The 18,803-nt window shown below is 46.4% G+C and overlaps 1 protein-coding gene across 1 annotated transcript in view; it reads right to left on the bottom strand.

The window, feature by feature from the left end:
* RFWD3 (ring finger and WD repeat domain 3) overlaps nucleotides 1-18,578 on the bottom strand; it is a 35,852-nt gene extending 17,274 nt beyond the window's left edge. Inside the window, exons 1-4 of the mRNA XM_058674168.1 lie at nucleotides 18,385-18,578; nucleotides 14,795-15,419; nucleotides 6,639-6,841; nucleotides 3,392-3,462 (exon numbers count right to left, since the gene is read on the bottom strand). Of these exons, the coding sequence (XP_058530151.1) occupies nucleotides 3,392-3,462; nucleotides 6,639-6,841; nucleotides 14,795-15,417 (897 nt within the window). The 5' untranslated portion in view covers nucleotides 15,418-15,419; nucleotides 18,385-18,578. The remainder of the gene's footprint in view (nucleotides 1-3,391; nucleotides 3,463-6,638; nucleotides 6,842-14,794; nucleotides 15,420-18,384) is intronic.
* Between the last annotated feature and the right edge of the window lie 225 nt (nucleotides 18,579-18,803).

The following is an 18,803-nucleotide window of genomic DNA, read 5'->3' as shown; positions in this document are numbered from 1 at the left end:
AACTCTTTGATCTTAAGAAATTTCTGGATTACTTTTATCTTTTTATGAATAAAAGCAAATAACAAGACATCAGTGACAGGTTTGTACAAATAAAATATTACGTTCATTATCAATTCAGGCTTTATTTCTTGGCTCACGTGGATCGAAGGAGAAAAAAACTAGGAAACTACAGAGAGGACATAAACAAAGACATAAAAACATGGAAAACATGATTCCCTTAAAAAAAAATGTATTTTTTATTGGAAATGTAGCTTTTACATAGAGAAGGAAAGACAAAGATCCTCCATCCACTGGTTCAATTCCCCAAGTGGCAGCAACAGTCAGAGCTGAGCCAAGTTGAAGCCAAGAGCTTGTTCCAGGTCTCCCAGCAGGTGCAGGGTCCAGAGGCTTTGGGCTATACTCTACTGTCTCCCAGGCCACAAGCAGGGAGTTGGATGGAAATTAGAGCATCTGGGACACGGAGAGGAACCCACATGGGACCTTGGTGCTCTGCAAGAGGAGAATTAGCTAACTGAGCCATCATGGCAGGCCCTGTTTCTTTTAACATAATCATCTCTGTTTGAAATAACCTACAGTTACAGACACAAATATCTGCTAATACAATCATATAAGAATGTTTAGTACAAGAGCTCAGCGCGGTGGCCTAGTGGCTAAAATCCTTGCTTTGCGCCTGCCAGGATCCCATATGGAAACCGATTCGTGTTCCAGCCACCCCACTTCCCATCCAGTTCCATGCTTGTGGGCTGGGAAAGCAGTCAAGGACAGCCCAAAGCCTTGGGACCCTGCACCGCGTGGGAAACCTGGAGGAAGCTCCTGTCTCCTGGCTTCAGATCAGCTCAGCTCCGGCCCTTGTGGCTGCTTGCGGGGTGAATCATCCGACAGAATATCTTCCCTCTGTCTCTCTTTTTATTACTTTTTTTTTATTACTTTTTTCCCTCTGTCTTTTTATTACTTTGTAATATAAATAATTTCTTTAAAAAAAAAGAATGTTTAGTACAAAAAATTTATATCAAGAAGACAAAGAAAGTATGAAGCCACAATGCAACTGACAAGAGAAAATTTAAATTATAAATCTGATGGAAAAAAAGATGTAGAAAGCGGTGGTAGCATTGTGAAGCCAGCTAATCCTCTGCCTGCAGCAACGGCATCACATGGATGCTGATTTCAAACAAAGCTGTTCTGACCCAGCTCCTTGCATACTGCCTGGGAAAGCAATAGAGATATTGGGCTCCTGCATCCACGGGAGACCTGGAACAAACTCCTAGCTCCACTGTGGTCCTTTGGGGAACTCCTAGCTCCACTGTGGTCCTTTGGGGAACAAATTAAAGAACACAGGCTCTCTTTCTTGGTCTCTCCTTCCCTCTAAAACAATCCCTCATACAAAAATAATAATGTAATGATAAACACGCATGTACATAAATTTTTTACAGACGGGCCCAGCGCTGTGGCCTAGCAGCTAAAGTCCTCGTCTTGAATGCGCTGGGATCCCATATGGGCACAGGTTCTAATCCTGGCAGCCCCGCTTCCCATCCAGCTCCCTGCTTGTGGCCTGGGAAAGCAGTCAAGGATGGCCCAAAGCTTTGGGACCCTGGACCCGTGTGGGAGACGTGGAACAACATCTGGGCTCCTGGCTTCGGATCGGCTCAGCACTGGCCACCGCGGTCACTTGGGGAGTGAATCATCAGACGGAAGATGTTTCTCTCTGTCTCTCCTCCTCTCTGTATATCTGACTTTGTAATAAGAAAAAACAAATATTTAAAAAAAATTTTTTTACACAAATGTAAAAAATAGATGTTTTTGATGTTCGCAGAATTTGCAGCAAATTTACAGTCTATTTTAAAAACAATGATGTAAAGCAATTATAAAAACTGTTTACCATACAATAATCACATTGTCTTCAATAATTTGTAACAAGCACATTTACAAAACTTTCAGGCAGACAATGAATGCCTGGAACAGGCATACGTGGACTTTTTCTGTTTTTACAGTTTTTATGTTAATAAGAAAGTCAAGATGCAGAGAGGACAGACAGAGAGGAAGATCTTCCATCTGTTCATTCACTCTCCTAGTGGCCTCAACAATCTGGGCTGAGCCAATCCGAAGCCAGGAGCCAGAAACTTCTTCTGGATCTCCCAGGCGGGTGCAGGGGCCCAAGGACATAGGCAATCTCTCTACTGCTTTCCAAGGCCACATGTAGGGAGCTGGATGGGAAGTGGAGCAGCTGGGACCCGAACCGGCGCTCATATAAGATACTGCCAGTTGCAGGTGAAAGATCCGCCAATTCAGCCACTACACCATTGTTAAAGATTTTATTATTATTGGAAAGCCGGATATACACAGAGGAGGAGAGGCAGAGAGGAAGATCCTCCGTCCGATGATTCACTCCCCAAGTGAGTCGCAACGGGCCAGTACGCGCCGATCCGATGCCGGGACCAGGAACCTCTTCCAGGTCTCCCACGCAGGTGCAGGGTCCCAAAGCTTTGGGCCGTCCTCGACTGCTTTCACAGGCCACAAGCAGGGAACTGGATGGGAAGTGGAGCTGCCGGGATTAGAACCGGCGCCCATATGGGATCCCGGGGCTTTCAAGGTGAGGACTTTAGCCGCTAGGCCACGCCGCCGGGCCCTTTTTTTTTTTTTTTTTAAGATTTTATTTTTGGGCCCAAAATGACAGCTCAATGACTAAATCCTTGCTTTGCATGCACCAGATCCCATATAGGTGCTAGTTCATATCCTGGCTGGTCCACTTCCCATCCAACTCCCTGCTTGTGGCCTGGTTAAGCAATAGAGGACGGCCCAAAGCCTTGGGACCCTGTACCAATGTGAGACCCGGAAGAGGCTTCTGGCTCCTGACTTCAGATCAGCTTAGCTCTGATCATTGTGGTCATTTGGGGAATGAACCAGCAGATAAATCATTCTATCTTTCCTTCTATATGCAAATATGACCTGCATTTGGAATAAAAATAAATAAATCTTAACCAAAAACAAAAACATTTACTTTATTATTTTTATGAAAAGTAGTGAAAGAAAGGGAGAAACAGATTTCATCCCTGGTTCACTCCCCAACTGGCACACAGCCAGGACTGGGTAAGGACAAAATGCCATCTAGGTCTCCTACAGGGGTGGGAAGGCCCTAAGCAGCTGACGTCATCTTTTCCTGCATTCCCAGACACAACACCAAGGAGACAGCTTGGAAATGGAGCAGCCCAGTCAAACCAGTGCTCCCATTGTAACCAGTGGCAGGCTCATACCGTCCATAACCAGTACCCTAACCCACTACACCACAACACTGACCCCTCACCCTTGGATATCTTGCTGATAAACTGTACTTTACTAGCCACCTCTTTTAAAAATGAAAACTGAAAAGGTACATTTCAAAGAATGTTTAAATTACCTGTTCAGAGGCAACCCTGCCTTCATCGGTACATGTAGCTTCTTGCTCTGTTGAGACACCTCCTTCTTGCTCTGCCAAGTCGTTTCCAGAAATAACAGGATACACACAAAAAAAGACATAAATTAGATATAAAAAGCTAGCAGAAAACAGCCTAACTCACTAAAGCTCTCTTTACTTTTTTTTCTTAATATTTAGTTATCTCAAAGGCAGTTACAGAAAGGCAGAAAGATAGTGAGAGAGACCTTCCATGTTCTCTCGTCCACCCTCCAAATAGCTGCAATGGCTGGTGCTGGGCCAGGCTAAAAAGCCAGATACCTAGAGCTCCCCCAAGTATGCAATGTGAGTGGTAGAAGCCCAAAAGTGCTTGGACTAGGGCCCAGCATGATGGCCTAGTGACTAAATCCTTGCCGTCATGCGCTGAGATCCCATGTGGGCATGGGACTGTGTCGTGGGAAAGCAAAGACGGCCCAGGGCCTTGAGACTGCATCCATATAGGAGACTCAGGGGAAGATCCTGGCTCCTGGTTTCGGATCAGCTCAGCCATTATGGCCACTGGGGCAATAAACCAGGGGATGGAAAATATTTATCTATGTATATCCTTCTCTGTTTATCTGCCTTTCCAATAAAAAAAAAATTTAGTTTTTAATACATGTCAATTTTATTAATAATTTTAGATTCTAATCAGTACACTTTCAAGAATTTAAAAATTATTCACTTATCAATTTACAGAAACAATTCATACAATAAGGATACTTTTAAAGTGAATCATCCTTTTCCATGTATCTTACATGATATTGGGCGAGATCTTTATTAAAAATAAATCTCAATAAAAAAGTACTTGGACCATCTTCTGATGCTTTCCTAGGCACATTATAAATACATCTTTTCAAAAAAGATGTATTTATTTTTATTGGAAAGGCAGATACACAGATAGGAAGAGAGAAAGGAAGATCTTCTGTCCGATGGTTCACTACCCAAGCAGCCACAATAGCCAGCCAGGAGCTTCTTCCGGTTCTCCCACATGGGGTGCAGGATCCTAAGACTTTGGGCCGTCCTTGACTGCCTTCCCAGGCCACAAGCAGGGAGCTGGATGGGAAGTGGAGCTGCCGGGATACGAACTGGAGCCCATGTGGGATCCTGGCATGTGCAAAGCGAGGACTGCAGCAGCTAGGTTACCACACTGAGCCCTCCCAGGCACATTATCACAGAGCTGGATGGAAGCAGACCAGCTGGCACTTGAACTGGGGCTCTTATGAAACACTGGCTTCAGAGGCTAGGCTGTAATTCACCCTGGAATATCAATGGTCCTACTAAAGCTATCTCTAATTGACAGTGTTTCTGTAAAAATGACGACACTTTTCCCACATAGGATTGATGAATTCAATTTATTTATTATTATTATTTTTTTATTTGTCAGGCCCTGCACGGTAGCCTAGCAGCTCAAGTCCTCACCTAGAACGCACCGGAATCCCATATGGGCGCCCGTTCTAATCCTGGCGGCCCTGCTTCCCATCCAGTTCCCTGCTTGTGGCCTGGGAAAGCAGTCGAGGATGGCCCAAGGCCTTGGGACCTTGCACCCGCATGGGAGACCTAGAAGAAGATCCTGGCTCCTGGCTTCAGATCAGCAGTGCAGCAAGCTAAGCTACTGCCTGTGACGCTAGCATCCTGTACCCACGTCCCAGCTCCTGCACTTCTAATCTAGCTGCACATAATCCGGGAGAGAAGCTGCAGGTGATCTGAGTACCGGGGCCAATGCCACTTGTGGGACAGCAGGATGGTGAGTTGGGCCCCTGGCCTCAAGCCAGCCCAGGCCTGCCGGGGTGGCACTTGGGAAGTGAAGCTGTCGATGCTGACCCCTTCTCTCTGTCGCTCCCATTGTCTGTTACTCTGCCTTTCAAAGTTATTAAGTAAATAAGTATTTTTTAAAGGAAGGTAGCATAGTTAACCCACAAGTACTCAAAATGCAATTAAAAAATCATTTTGCTAATTTTATTGAACCCACATTCCACTGTTTTCTTTTGAATGTATTAAACTCTAAAATGTCATCACACTATAAAACTTGTTGCAACACTAACTGATAAGGATTTTTAAACTATACTGTATTATTATCATAACTAACAAGACTAACAGTCCTTTAATATCTAACACCCAGACAGTTAACTTGTCTTTGAAATTGAAAAAAAAAAAAAAAAAAAGAAAGAAAGAAAAGAAGAGAAAAGAAAAGAAAAGATAGGTTTGGGCCCAGTGCAATAGCTCAACTGGCTAAAAAAGAAAAAAGGTTTATTTATTTTTAAAGATTTATGTTTTTATTGGAAAGGAAGATTTACAGAGAGGAGAGGAGAGTCAGGAAGCTCTTCCATCCACTGGTTCACTCCCCAAATGGCCAAACGGCCAGAATTAGGCCTGTCTGAAGCCTGGAGCCAGGCACTTCTTCTGGGTCTCCAACGTGGCTACAGAGTGCCAAGACTCTGAGCCATCCTCTACTGCTTTCACAGGCCAATAGGCAGGGAGCTGGATGTGAAGTAGAGCCTATATGGTATCTCAGCATTTGCAGGGGAAGGATTAACCAATTGAGCCATTGTGTTGGGCCCTGATCTTTTTTTTTTTTAACATTTTTCAGAATAATGAGATATTTAACAATGTATAATGGGGATAAATGAGGTTTATGAAAATTGTATCTAATTAGAGGTGATACACTGCAATCCATTTAAGCCCAACATCTTAGAATAATATATGTTAATATTCTTTCTGCTAAATTTAAGCTATCATAAACTACCAAGAGCACCTTAAAGTGGATTTTGCAACTATTGATAAACCTCTGATCCTTATGGCTTCCTTGTTTTCCAGTATAAGAAAATGTCAGGCTCAACTTGTATATCTCTGAGTATGTGGAAAGTCATTTCCCAGGGTGCCTTAGTCCTTTTTCCTGGGGAAAAAAAAATAACAAAAAACCACAATCTGGGGTACCCGCGGGCTTTTATTTCAAGCAGGACACCTACTTTAGGATTCCCTGCCCACTCACCATTTGCTAAATAATGTCCCACTTTCACAAAATATAGTATTACTAGGATGTCAGACAGGGTGCTGAATTTATAAAACTTTTTAAAACAACTTATTGGCTGTATAAAGGAATAAAAGTACACAAAATGCCATTATAAAATAACTAACTCACTGGGTCACAAATAATATTACACTGTGGGACAACTATAGGCTGTGTAGTTGTCAGCATGGTAAATGAAATACTCACCTTCTAAAATGACATCTCCAGGTTGCTCTGGCTGGGCAACCACTTCTTCATTCTCTGCAGAGCTATCACTGTCAGAAGCAGAACCACTTGACAGAACCAAATTTTCAGGCACAGGATTCCTAGTGTCTGAATTATCAGTGGTATCGGACATGGGAGGCTGGGTCCTGCTCACCTGGAAATAAGCATCCAGTGGTGTTCTCAATCTATGGAAGCAGAGAAGACAACAGAATTATAGTACCATGAACCATAACCAACAGAATAACCCAGAATAATCTGAAGTAAATCCCAGTCATTTGAATCTGTCTCCAAGCCGGATTTAAAAAGATGCCAGCTGACCTTGATATTACCATTTCCACTAACTCTGACACCTTATCCCACACTGGAGCTTGACCTTTCTGCTAAAAACCAATTATATTCATCTTTTGTCATGTGTCAGTATCTTTTTTTTTTAAAAGATCTATTTATTTGTATTTGAAAGGCAGAATTACAGAGAAGGAGAGATAGAGAAATCTTCCATCTATTAGTTCACTGCACAAATCATCACAACAGCCAGAGCTGGGCTGACCTGAAGCCAGGAGCCAGAAGCTTCTTCCAGATCTCCCATATGAGTGCAGGCACCCAAGGACTTGGGCTATCTTCTACTGCTCTCCCAGATGATAAACAGGGAGCTGGATTGGAAGTGGAGCAGCCATGACTGGAACAAGTGCCCATAAGGGGTGCCAGTGTTGCAACTGGAGATTAACCTGCTATGTTAAAGCTCTGGCACCATGTGTCAATAACTTTAAAGGATTAGACTGAGGAATTTGTTTGCTGGTATTACCAGCTAAAAACCAAATGTGGGCAAAAACATTTTGTTCAAAAATGGTCTCAGGGCCCGGCGGCGTGCCCTAGCGGCTAAAGTCCTCGCCTTGAACGCCCCGGGATCCCAGATGGGCGCCGGTTCTAATCCCGGCAGCTCCACTTCCCATCCAGCTCCCTGCTTGTGGCCTGGGAGGGCAGTTGAGGACAGCCCAGGGATTTGGGACCCTGCACCCGTGTGGGAGACCCGGAAGAGGTTCCAGGTTCCCGGCTTCAGATCGGCGCGCACATGCCCGTTGCTGCTCACTTGGGGAGTGAGTCATCGGACGGAGGATCTTCCTCTCTGTCTCTCCTCCTCTGTGTATATCTGACTTTGTAATAAACTGAATAAATCTTTAAAAAAAAAAAAATGGTCTCGTATGGATTCTCCCATGCCAGTTTGCCAGCCAGGGGGCAGCAAGAGTCCTGTGGGGGGAAGAGGATGCAGGCTTGGGTCAGGGGGGAGAGCTAAGGGCATAGCACTAGTGGGCATGTGGGGACCTGAGAGCTCACCTGTAGGCAGGTGTAGAGAACCAGGGATTTCCCCACATGCTTGGTCCTGGGCGAGGCGAGGAGGGGAGAGGAGAGCCCCAGGTCAGCATGCTACACTGGTGTGCTGGTGAACCAGTCCTGGAGAACTTCAATGGGCCCGAATCTTGGGTGTGTGGAGGGCTAAGGCACCAAGACAACACATGTGCCAGGAGCACACCACCCACCGGGCTTCCACGGGCTGGGCTGAAGAACCCATGCACTCCTGGGCACATGGATTGTATATCGATTAGGGAAAGGAGCAACGGGATATGGAGCAGGGAAGACCAGTGTGTATATAGGCGGATTTGGACGATGGATTGTGCCAGACCCAATATTGGCAAGCATATACAAGTTTCAGGCCTGGAATCACCTCAAATGAGATTTTTTGGGGGATTCCCCAACTGAACCGTTGAACTCAGAATCCCAACCTTTGGTGGAAATTGCAGGTTCCATGGTCTGACTGTGGAGTGCATGCGTCAGACTGGGCCTCCTCAGTGGCTCAGTCGGAGCAGTGGTCAGCATATTCAGGCGCATGGAGGATATGGCAGTACGTTGCAGCCAGCAGAGGATATCTGGTACCATAACATAAGCCAGAACAAATTGAGCAACTACCCCAGCCATGTGTTGACAGTGAAAATTTGGACAAGTGTCGACACTAAGGTGGACTATGTCAGTCAGTGGATTCTGAAAAGGTTTTATCGTGCTTGGAATGGCGAAACTGGCAGCAATTCAGAACAGTTGAAATATCGAAACCATTTGAGCAGTGCCCTTGGAGCATGCCCCACATCAGAGACCCTGGGATGGTTGGGAGGCTACACGTGGCTTCTCCCCTTATCTCCCCACTTCCTCCCGATACAGGAAGGAAAAAAAAAAGAATGTGGAAACAAAAAACAAAAACAAAAAGTCTCACACGATTCTGTTCCTGCAGCTACTTTAGAACACAACAAGGAGTTTGGATGACTTCAATCACTGTTGCAGTTCTTATTTCAAACTTCAAATGTTGGGCTCGGCTGTGTGGCCTAGTGGCTAAGGTCCTCGCCTTGATCCCATATGGCCGCTGGTTCTAATCCCGGCAGCTCCACTTCCTCTCTATCTCTCCTCCTCTCAGTATATCTGACTTTGTAATAAAAATAAAATAAATCTTTAAAAAAAAAAAAAAAAACTTCAAATGTTCACTTAAGGGGAAAAAAATACCCTGATACCAGAAAACAAACTAAACAGTGCTTAAGACACCCGTATTGCATTTCAGAGTACCTGGGTTCAATTCCTGGCTCTGGATCCTGATGCAGCATTCTGCTACTGTAGACTTTGGGAGGCAGCAATAATAGCTCAAACAATTAGGTTCCTGCCATTTTTTTTTCATTTTTTTATCACAGTTTTGATGATTGTTACATAGTTAAAAAGGTTCAAGGGCTACAGGAAAGTGGGTAAGACCATCATTTCCACATTGTTTCCTTCATGTATCTGGGGAAAAGAGGGATATTAAGGGAGAAGCCCCACCCAGTCTCCCACCCACCCCAGGTCCCTGATGTGGGGCAAGCTCCAAGGGTCTTGCTCAAGTGGTTTTGATGGTTCAACAGTCATTAATTGCTGCCAATCTCACCACTCCAAGCACGATGACGTTGTTGAAGAATCCAATGATTGACATAGTCCATCTTAGAGTCTCCGTTTGCCCAGTTTTTCACTGCCAACATATGGCTGAGGCGGTTGATTGACTTGTTCTGTGCTCTGTCTTTTCTTTTTTTTTTATTAATTATTTTGCATTATGTGACAGTTTCATTGGCTCTGGGAATCCCCCCACCCTGTGCTCTGTCTTTTCATGGTTAGGGTTCTGAGGCCTCCCGCAATTTCATGTGAGAGATCTGCATTGAGTTTTTGGCTCCCGACTTCAGGCCTGGCCCTGCCCCAGCCATTATGAGCTGTTTGGGGAGTGAGCCTGAGAATGGAGTTTCGTCTCTGTCTCCCTCTCTCTGGCTTATAAACAAAGCAACTCAGGATGAAAAGAGGATCAGACCTAACACACTAAATCCATTCTGGCTGGCTAAGTTTTAATTACAATCACTATCCCTCAGCTACTTGCTGGGAAAATAAATCATACCCCACTTATGTCAGATTTAGTGAAATTTTACACTAAACATTAAAAATATATTTTAGGGCCCGGCGGCGTGGCCTAGTGGCTAAAGTCCTCGCCTTGAAAGCCCCGGGATCCCATATGAGCACCGGTTCTGATCCCGGCAGCTCCACTTCCCATCCAGTTCCCTGCTTGTGGCCTGGGAGGGCAGCTGAGGACGGCCCAATGCATTGGGACCCTGCACCTGCATGGGAGACCCGAGGAGGGTCCAGGTTCCTGGCTTCGGATCGGCGCGCATCGGCCCGTTGTGGCTCACTTGGGGAGTGAATCATCGGACGGAAGATCTTCCTCTCTGTCTCTCCTCCTCTCTGTATATCTGGCTGTAATAAAATGAATAAATCTTTTAAAATATATATATATATTTTAAAGTATTATCAAAGATCTGCTTAACTTTTAAATATTTCCCATTGCACCAGTTTAATTCTTTTTTCTTTCATTATATACTCTTGGGTTACTTTTAAAAAATTACTGCAGAGGAAGGAGAGAGCTCCTATCCTCTGGGTCACTTCCCAAACGCCTTAAGAGCCAGGACTGAGCTGGGCAGAAGCCAGGCGCGGTGAGTCCCATCGAGATCTCTCATGTGAGTGGCAGGAGCCAATCTCATGCATTGCAAGATCTGCATTAGCAGGAAGCTGGAGTAAGTTAGAGTCAGGAACCAGAGGCAAACACTGAGCCCCAATACACTATGGGCTTCTTAATCACTAGGCTAGTGCCTTAATAGTTTTTTCTCATATTTACAATTAATACTTCAATTATGACAGCTCATTTTCTTGTTAATATCTGTGTTTTTCAATAGTATTTTAAAAATTCGCTCTTATTACAGCTTCATTTCTTTCCTCTCTCCCCTCTCCTCATTTCTCTCCTCCCTTCCTTCCTTCAAGATTTATTTTACTTGAAAGTCAAAATTACAAAGATACATAGAAACAGAGACAGAGGGCCCAGGGCAGTGGCCTAATGGCTGAAGTTCTTGCCTTGAATGTGCCGGGTCCCATGTGGACGCCAGTTCTAGTCCTGGCAGTCCGACTTCCCATCCAGCTCCCTGCCTGTGGCCTGAGAAAGCAGTCGAGGACGGCCCAATGCTTTGGGACCCTGCACCTGCGTGGGAGACCCGGAGGAGGTTCCTGGCTTTGGATTGGTGCAGTTTCGGCCGTTGCAGCCGCTTGGCGGTGGGGGGGCTGGGAGGGTGAATCATCGGACAGAAGATTTTCCTCTCTCTCCTCCTCTGTATATCTGACTTTGCAATTAAAAAAAAAAAAAAACAGAAACAGAAAACAGATCTTCTATCTGCTCATTCACTTTTTTTCTCATTCACTTTCTAAATGGTCACTATGACTCTTCCTTTCAAATAAAACTAAAATAAATCTTAAAAAAAAAAAAAACCACCAACCACACATCTCGGGAAAGGGGGCATTCTGATTGATGGGTATGACAGAACTATTCATGGGCTCTGACTTGCACTTCACCAGGTCTACCCAGCTGCCTGGAGAGCCCACATCAGTCTTCTGCTGAAGGACTGTGTATGTGTGTGGGATTTGTACAATCATTAAGCAGACAGGTGACAATTCTGTCTTAACTCTTCACTCTGCTTTTGATGAATTTCGAGGTCAGTCAAGCTGAGAGAGGGGTATTGCCTTACGTCTTTCCCAAAAGATGGCATAACTGTACACACCACAGCCAGACACACTTGTGGTCTTCCAAATTCCGATTAACATGTCAAAGGCTTTTCGAAACTGCTGAAAAGGAGTAGGTTTATGACTCAGTGGTTAAGATGCCAACGTCCCCAAACTGGAGAACTTGAGTCTGATGTCTGCTCTGGATTCCAGCCTCCTGCTGGTGCGGACCCTGGGAGGACCTGCCACACACTTGAAGACCAGGGTGGACTTCCCTTTGGCTCAGCTCCAGCTGTTACAGGCCATGTGAGGAATGAGCCAACAAACGGACCCTCTGCCTCCCAAAGTTAAAAACAAAATAACAGAAAATGCCAACATCTCATTCTTGACCTTTTTCTCTCCACATATCTTGTTATTCTACTATCTGTCTTGATAATTACCCACTACCTCAAGCAGGCCTTGCAGAAATTATTTCGGGCCTTTCGTGCTAGGCAACCTTTGAGTCAAGGACAACCTTATCATGGAGGCTTTCAGAAAACCACCGCACAGGTCACCTAGAAGGCGTTCTCTGGGAAAGAGGCTTTGAAGGAGCACAATCCAACTGCTGTTCTCTATGCTGGCTGCTTGGCTGGAGAGAGATGCAACAGGATGTGCATCAAAACTCCTAAGAATTCAGCTACTTTCGTAAATGAGTCCTTGGATTATCATAAGCATTTGCTTAATTTCTAGTGTTCTGAAAATTTGACTTTAACAAATTTTGCCAGCTGTTTTTTTTTTTTTTAAGATGGACTTATTTTTATGGGAAGTCAAATGTACAGAGGAGGAGAGACGGAAAGGAAGATCTTCCATCCGATGATTCACTCCCCAAGTCTCTGCAACGGCCGGTGCCACGCCGATCTGGAGATAGGATCCAGGAAGCTCTCCTGGTCTCCCACTCGAGTGCAGGGTCCCAAGGATTTGGGCCGTCCTCACCACAAGCAGGGAGCTGGATGAGAGGTGGGCCTTGCTGGGATTAGAACCAGCACCCATATGGATTCCCGGCGCATTCAAGGTGAGGACCCCAGCCACTAAGCCAACATGCTGTGCCACGCCGGCCCCACTATGATCACTTTTAAAATTAACTTGAAAGGGGCTAGCACAGTGGCATGTAAGCTAATTCTCTGCCTGTGCTGTCAGTAACCCATATAGGTAGGGGTTCATGTCCTGGCTGCTCCACTTTCCAGCCAGTTTCTGTCCTGGGAAAGCAGTGGAGATTGGCTCAAGTCCTTGAGTCTCTGCACCAATGTGGGAGACCCAGAGAAAGCTCCTGGCTCCTGGCTTTGGATTGACTCAGCTCCAGCAGTTGTAATTGTTTGAGGCGTGAACTAGTAGGTAAAGATCTCTCTTTTCTTCTCTATGTAAATCTGCCTTTCAAACTAAGGAAATTTTTCAAAACACTGTGCCCCAACACTTGATTTTATTTAACTTATAAAAGATTTATTTACGGCCTGGCGTAATAGCCTTGCACATGCTGGGATCCCATTAGGGCACTGGTTCGCATCCCAGCAGCCCTGCTTCCCATCCAGCTCCTTGCCTATGATCTAGGAAAGCAGTCAAGGACAGCCCAAGGCCTGGGGACCCTGCATAGAAGACCCAGAAGCAGCTCCAGACTCCTGGTTTTGGATTGGCTCAGCTCCAGCCACTGTGGCCACTTGGGGAATGAAATCAGTGGATGAAAGATCTTCCTCTCTGTCTCTCCTCCTCTCTGCATATCTGACTTTGCAATAAAAATAACTAAATAAAGAAATCTTTAAAAAAAAGATTTTATTTACTTGAAAGCCAGTCTTGAGTGGAAGAGATAAAGAGATCTTCCTCCACTCATTCACTTCCCAAATGGCCACAGCAGTAACGGCTTGGGTCTGATCAAAATTAGAAGCCGGAAGCCCCCTCCACGTCTCCCACACGGGTGGCAGGACCCAAGCACTTTGGGCCACCTTCTGTGTTTTCCCAGGTGTATTAGCTAAGAGCTGAATTAGAAATGGAGCAGCTAGGCCTAGAACCAGTACTCCAGTTTGGAATACCAGTGGTGAATTAACCTGCTATGTCATGGCACTAGCTGCACGACTTGTTTTCTACACAGAGAAAGTCTTAGTCCCATTCATTTCTGTTAGTTTTAAACATATTATTTTATTTGTCTGAAGAGAGAAAGAGGTCTTCTGTTTGCTGGTTCACTCCCCAGATAGCCACACTGGCCACAACTGGGAAAAGTTTTGTAAAGCCAGAAGCTTCTTCTGGGTCTCCTACAGGGGCCCAGGCCCAAACCCTTGTGCCATCCTCTGCTGCTTTCCCAGGCACAATGGTAAAAAGCTGGGCTGGAAGCGGAATAGCCAGGAATAAAACTAGCACCCACAGGAATATCAGCAATGTAGACAGCAGCTTAATCTGCTAGCGCCCCACACTAATTTCTTAACACTAAAACTATGAAAATCATGTAAAAAGTGGAGTGCAGGGAGTAAAGCACATCAGGTTAATTCATTCCAGTCTTAACCAGAGTGCCTGGGATCAAGTCCAACCTCTGCCCACCCCCCCAAATTCCTGGAGAATGCACATTCTGGCAATCACAGGAAGGAAGAGAAGGAGGAGAGGGAGAGGGGGAAAAGGGGATAGGGCAGGGCTCAAAGATTTGAGTCATCCTTACTGCTTTTCAGGCCACAAGCAAGGAGCTGGGCTGGAAGTGGAGCAGCCAGGATGAGAAGTGGCAACCATACAGGATGATGGTCCTACTAGAGAGAGAGTTAGCCTATGGAGTCACCACACCGATTCCATCAAATTAATAAATGTTTAAAACAAAAACCTTGTGGGCCCGGCACCATGGCTAAGCGGCTAAAGTCCTCGCCTTGAACGTGCCAGGATCCCATATGAGTGCCAGTTCTAATCCTGGCAGCGCCAGTTCTAATCCTGGCAGCTCCACTTCCCATCCGGCTCCCTGCTTGTGGCCTGAGAAAAAAATCACACTGCCAATCTGCAGCAGCACAGCACCAACAACAGGACTTACGTAGAAATCTTACCTGGCATTATCGGTCCTTTGCGACCCTCCAATTCTGGCTCTGCGTGAAGCAGCCCCCCTTCTCCTCACTCGCACCGGCCCCACACTGTGCTCTGCATTGGGAGGTCTCAGGAATTCCAGCATGCCGTGAAGTCTCTGTAGTCCACTGATGAAGTTGCTCACGGAACCCAATGAAGCCTCCTGGAAATTGTGGTTAGCTGCCAGGATCTGCCCATGCTGCTCAGGTGCTCCAGGATCCATGGTCTCCACAGAAACCTCCCTGGCAAGGCCTACTTCCTCCGGCTGGCTGACAGAGTCCTGGGGAGCAGGAGGAAGCAGGGGCACTATGAAGTGTCTGTGGCCTACATCCGCAGGAGGTGGCTGGAGCAAGGGGGGCATCCCTTGGCTGTCAGCCCCTTCAACAGAAGTAGGCTGAAGCAGGGGTGCTTGCTCTTGTCTGTTCACAACTTCAACACGATTAGGCTGGATCACAAGTGATCCCTCTTGGCTGCTGACAACTTCAACATGAGGCGGCAGGATGAGAAACTGTCCTGGCCTGGTTACGAACACATCAGGAACAAGCTGTTCTGAGGCAGGATGTTCCACCTGCACTTGAATGTTATATTCCATTGCTTCATGAGCCATCACTACAGAAACAATATTTGTAAAAAGTTTAATTAGTAAAACAGACAAAACATCTTATGCAGCTAATATATCTCACCTTTCAGAATCTTGTTTAATGTCATTATCAGCAAAAATTACGGCCTTAAGGATCTTTTAAGATTTATTTTTATTAGAAATCAGATATGCAGAGACGATGAGAGACAGAGAGGAAGATCCGTCCACTGATTCACTCCCCAAATGACCACAATGGGCAGAGCTTAGCCGATCCAAAACCAGGAGCCAGGAGCCAGGAGCTTCTCCCAGGTCTCCCACATGGGCGCAGAGTCCCAAGACTTTGGGCCATCCTCGACTGCCTTCCTAGGCCACAGGCAGGGAGCTGGAAGGGAAGTGGATCTGCCGGGACTAGAACCGGCACCCACATTGGATCCCAGCACGTTCAAGGTGAGGATTGTAGCCTCTGGGCCACCGCGCCAGGACTGAGAACTCTTAATCTGTTGCTGTTTCTCAAGTTAATAAATTAAAAATAACCAAAGTCTTTAAGGCTGGAACCTGGCGCTGTAGCCCCAAAGCCTTGGGACCCTGCACCCATGTGGGAGACGTGGAGGAAGTTCCTGGCTCCTGGCTCCTGGCTCCTGGCTCCAGATTGGCACAGCACCAGCCGTTGCGCTCACTTGGGGAGTGAATCATCGAATGGAAGATCTTCCTCTCTATCTCTCCTCCTCTCTGTGTATCTGACTTTGCAATAAAAATCAATAAATCTTTTAAAAAATGATTTATTGCTTACTTAAAAAGTCAGAGTTAAAGAGAAAGTGAGAGAGAGAGGTTGATTGATTTTTCATCGGCTGCAACAGCCAGAGCTGGGTTGATTCTAAGCCAGGAGCCAGCAGGCTCTTCCATGTCTCCCACATGTGTGCAGGGACGCAAGGACTTAAGCCATCCTCCACTGCTTTTCCAGGTGCATTAGGAAGGAGCTGGAATGAAGTGGAGCAACCATGAGTTGAAATGGTGCCATATAGAATGCTGGCACTGCAAGTGACAGCTTTACCTATTATGCCACAGTGCCAGAGGCCCAACTCAATAAGTCTTAACTGATGGCAGGCCAAAAGCCTACCACTAGATACTTATTTTAACTTGAAGTGTTTTGGTCATCATCTACTTTCATTCTTCTACAAAAGAAACTTATAATCAGTACTACTACTAATAAAAAAATCCCTGTGACCACAGCAGTACCCTCCAAATTATTATATCTATATTATATATATTAGAATTGAACTATTGAGTATTGGGTCTGAAAGTAATCTTCCAGATACACTACAGTTTAGTCTTGACTTAAAATATGGACATTTAGCAAAAACAACTGATGACATAACTAATTTTAGAAGACAATATTCATCATGGCTTCAAAAATTATACAAACATAAAGCACATTCTTGCATTTACAAAATCAATTCAATTACTAACAACAGTAATTTACTACCTTTAAAAATTTTCTCAATTTGTTGGTTGCTGTTTCCCACCTTTAATGTCATTAGGTTAGTTCTTTTAACAAATATTTAAGAACCTGTTATACCATCAGGCACCCAGAAGAACAGGTAACAACTAAGACGAGAAAATAACAGATTATGATATGTGGTTTTGGGAGTAGTGTCAACAAGGCACACCTCCTAAGGAACAGCTGTTCAGCCCTGGCTGTTGCAGCCATTTGAGGAAAGGACAAGCAAATAGAAAACCTCTCTGTAAGGCTTTCAAACAAACCTACTAAGTTCAGCGTATTACTCAAGAAAGGAATGACACTCAACCAAGTGCTTAAGTACTCGTCTACAGTAATATGAAAGTGTTCAGTGGACTTCCGGGGCGCAGGGGCAGCCTTCCCCAAGCAGCACTTCTAACGCAAGCCCCAAGCTATTGGAGAGATTCACTCAGTCACCCTTCCAGAACCTGCAGGGGAGATGCCCAGGGGCAGGATCTAGGAAGCAACTCCCACTGCCACTCCACTCGATAAAACAAACAATGAGGCTTCTCAGTCGCACTGGCACATCTCCAGGGCTCCAAAGCAACATGCGGATGGTTGGGGAAGGTTCTCTGCTGCAGCTCCATGCAGGGGCGGGGTGCCTGGGGCCAGAGACCACCACACCCTGTCGCCTTCTCTACTTGTGCCCTTCAAAGTGTCACGACTTAAGGGACAGGTGCGGCGGGAGGGCGACACAGGGTGCAGAGAAGACTGGGGGCACCCACAACCCCAATCGGAGAGCCCGGATTCTAGTCCCACCTTCCTGCTCAGGAGCACCCAAAAAAGCTAGCCGAAAACGGCTCAAGGGTCCATGGCTCCCAGCACCGGCCTTGTCCCAGCCCTGGCTTGTGGGTGGGCATTTGAGGGCAAAGAAACAGAGGGCACTAGCAAGTCTGCACACTCTGCCTTGCAAATAAACAAATTTTTTAAAACCTACCATGCCAGCTTCCCCGCTAGGCACCCTTCCTAAACTTTCCAACTCAGGTGTCAACACCCACAACCTGTCATGTCGGCATGAGGCGGCAGCGGGGAGGGGATGGGGAGGGGGGGCGACCTCGGCTGCAGTAAGGGACCTGCGGCGGGTTTCCTGACAGCTCGCTCAACTTCTTCACCCCCATAAAACGGGGGAAGACAATTTCAAGTCAAGGAAAAAAAACAATTTTTTTTTCCAGTTCTCGGGCTAACTTGAAAGCGACGCGAGTGGTCGGCCAGGCTTTCGTGTGGTGGGGGGAGGGGCAGAGCCATCGGAAGCCCCGTACGGGAGCGGGTCTGTCCAGCTCCGCCCGTCCCGTCCCGCCACCGCCGGGAACCGCCGCCTTCCCCGCGTCCCACCCGCACGAGCCTGGCAAGAACTGGGGGTTTGCAGCCCAGCGGCCCCGAGAGGGGAGGCCCCTCCGGAAGGCCCGATGAGCGTTCCGAGACCAAACCCGAGAAGTTATCACACACCAAAGCCAGAGAAGGAAGCAGCCCCACCTCACCTAAGGCTGAAGGACGCCTCAGGGGAACGGGGACTCCCGTCCACCCGAGAGCAGCTCAACTCCGACACGAACCCGAGCTCACAAACCGCCGTTTCCTCAAGCCGCTCCAGCGTCAAGACGCCCGACGGCGCCGAGCCGGCCTGCTCTTATTGGATGACAGACCAAGCCGGACAGCCAATAGCATCCTTTCTTCTTCCCTGGGTGACCCGTGGCTGAAACATTGGCGCTCCGATTGGCTAGGAACTAGGCGGGACCACATTAGAGGAGCCCTCAAACAATTGGCAACGACGCCTGTCCGTCACCTCGCGCCCAGTCCCCGCTTTATTTTGAACTTTTCTGGAGAGCTCCTGTTATGGGGTGGCGGGAGGCAAGGAACAGGACTTCATTTTGGAATGAGGATGAAAATATTCAAGCTGGAG

Source organism: Ochotona princeps, chromosome 16, assembly GCF_030435755.1.
Source record: "Ochotona princeps isolate mOchPri1 chromosome 16, mOchPri1.hap1, whole genome shotgun sequence".
Lineage (NCBI taxonomy): Eukaryota > Metazoa > Chordata > Mammalia > Lagomorpha > Ochotonidae > Ochotona > Ochotona princeps.
Note: the sequence above shows the minus strand (reverse complement) of the source record. Positions and strands in the feature narration are given on the sequence as shown.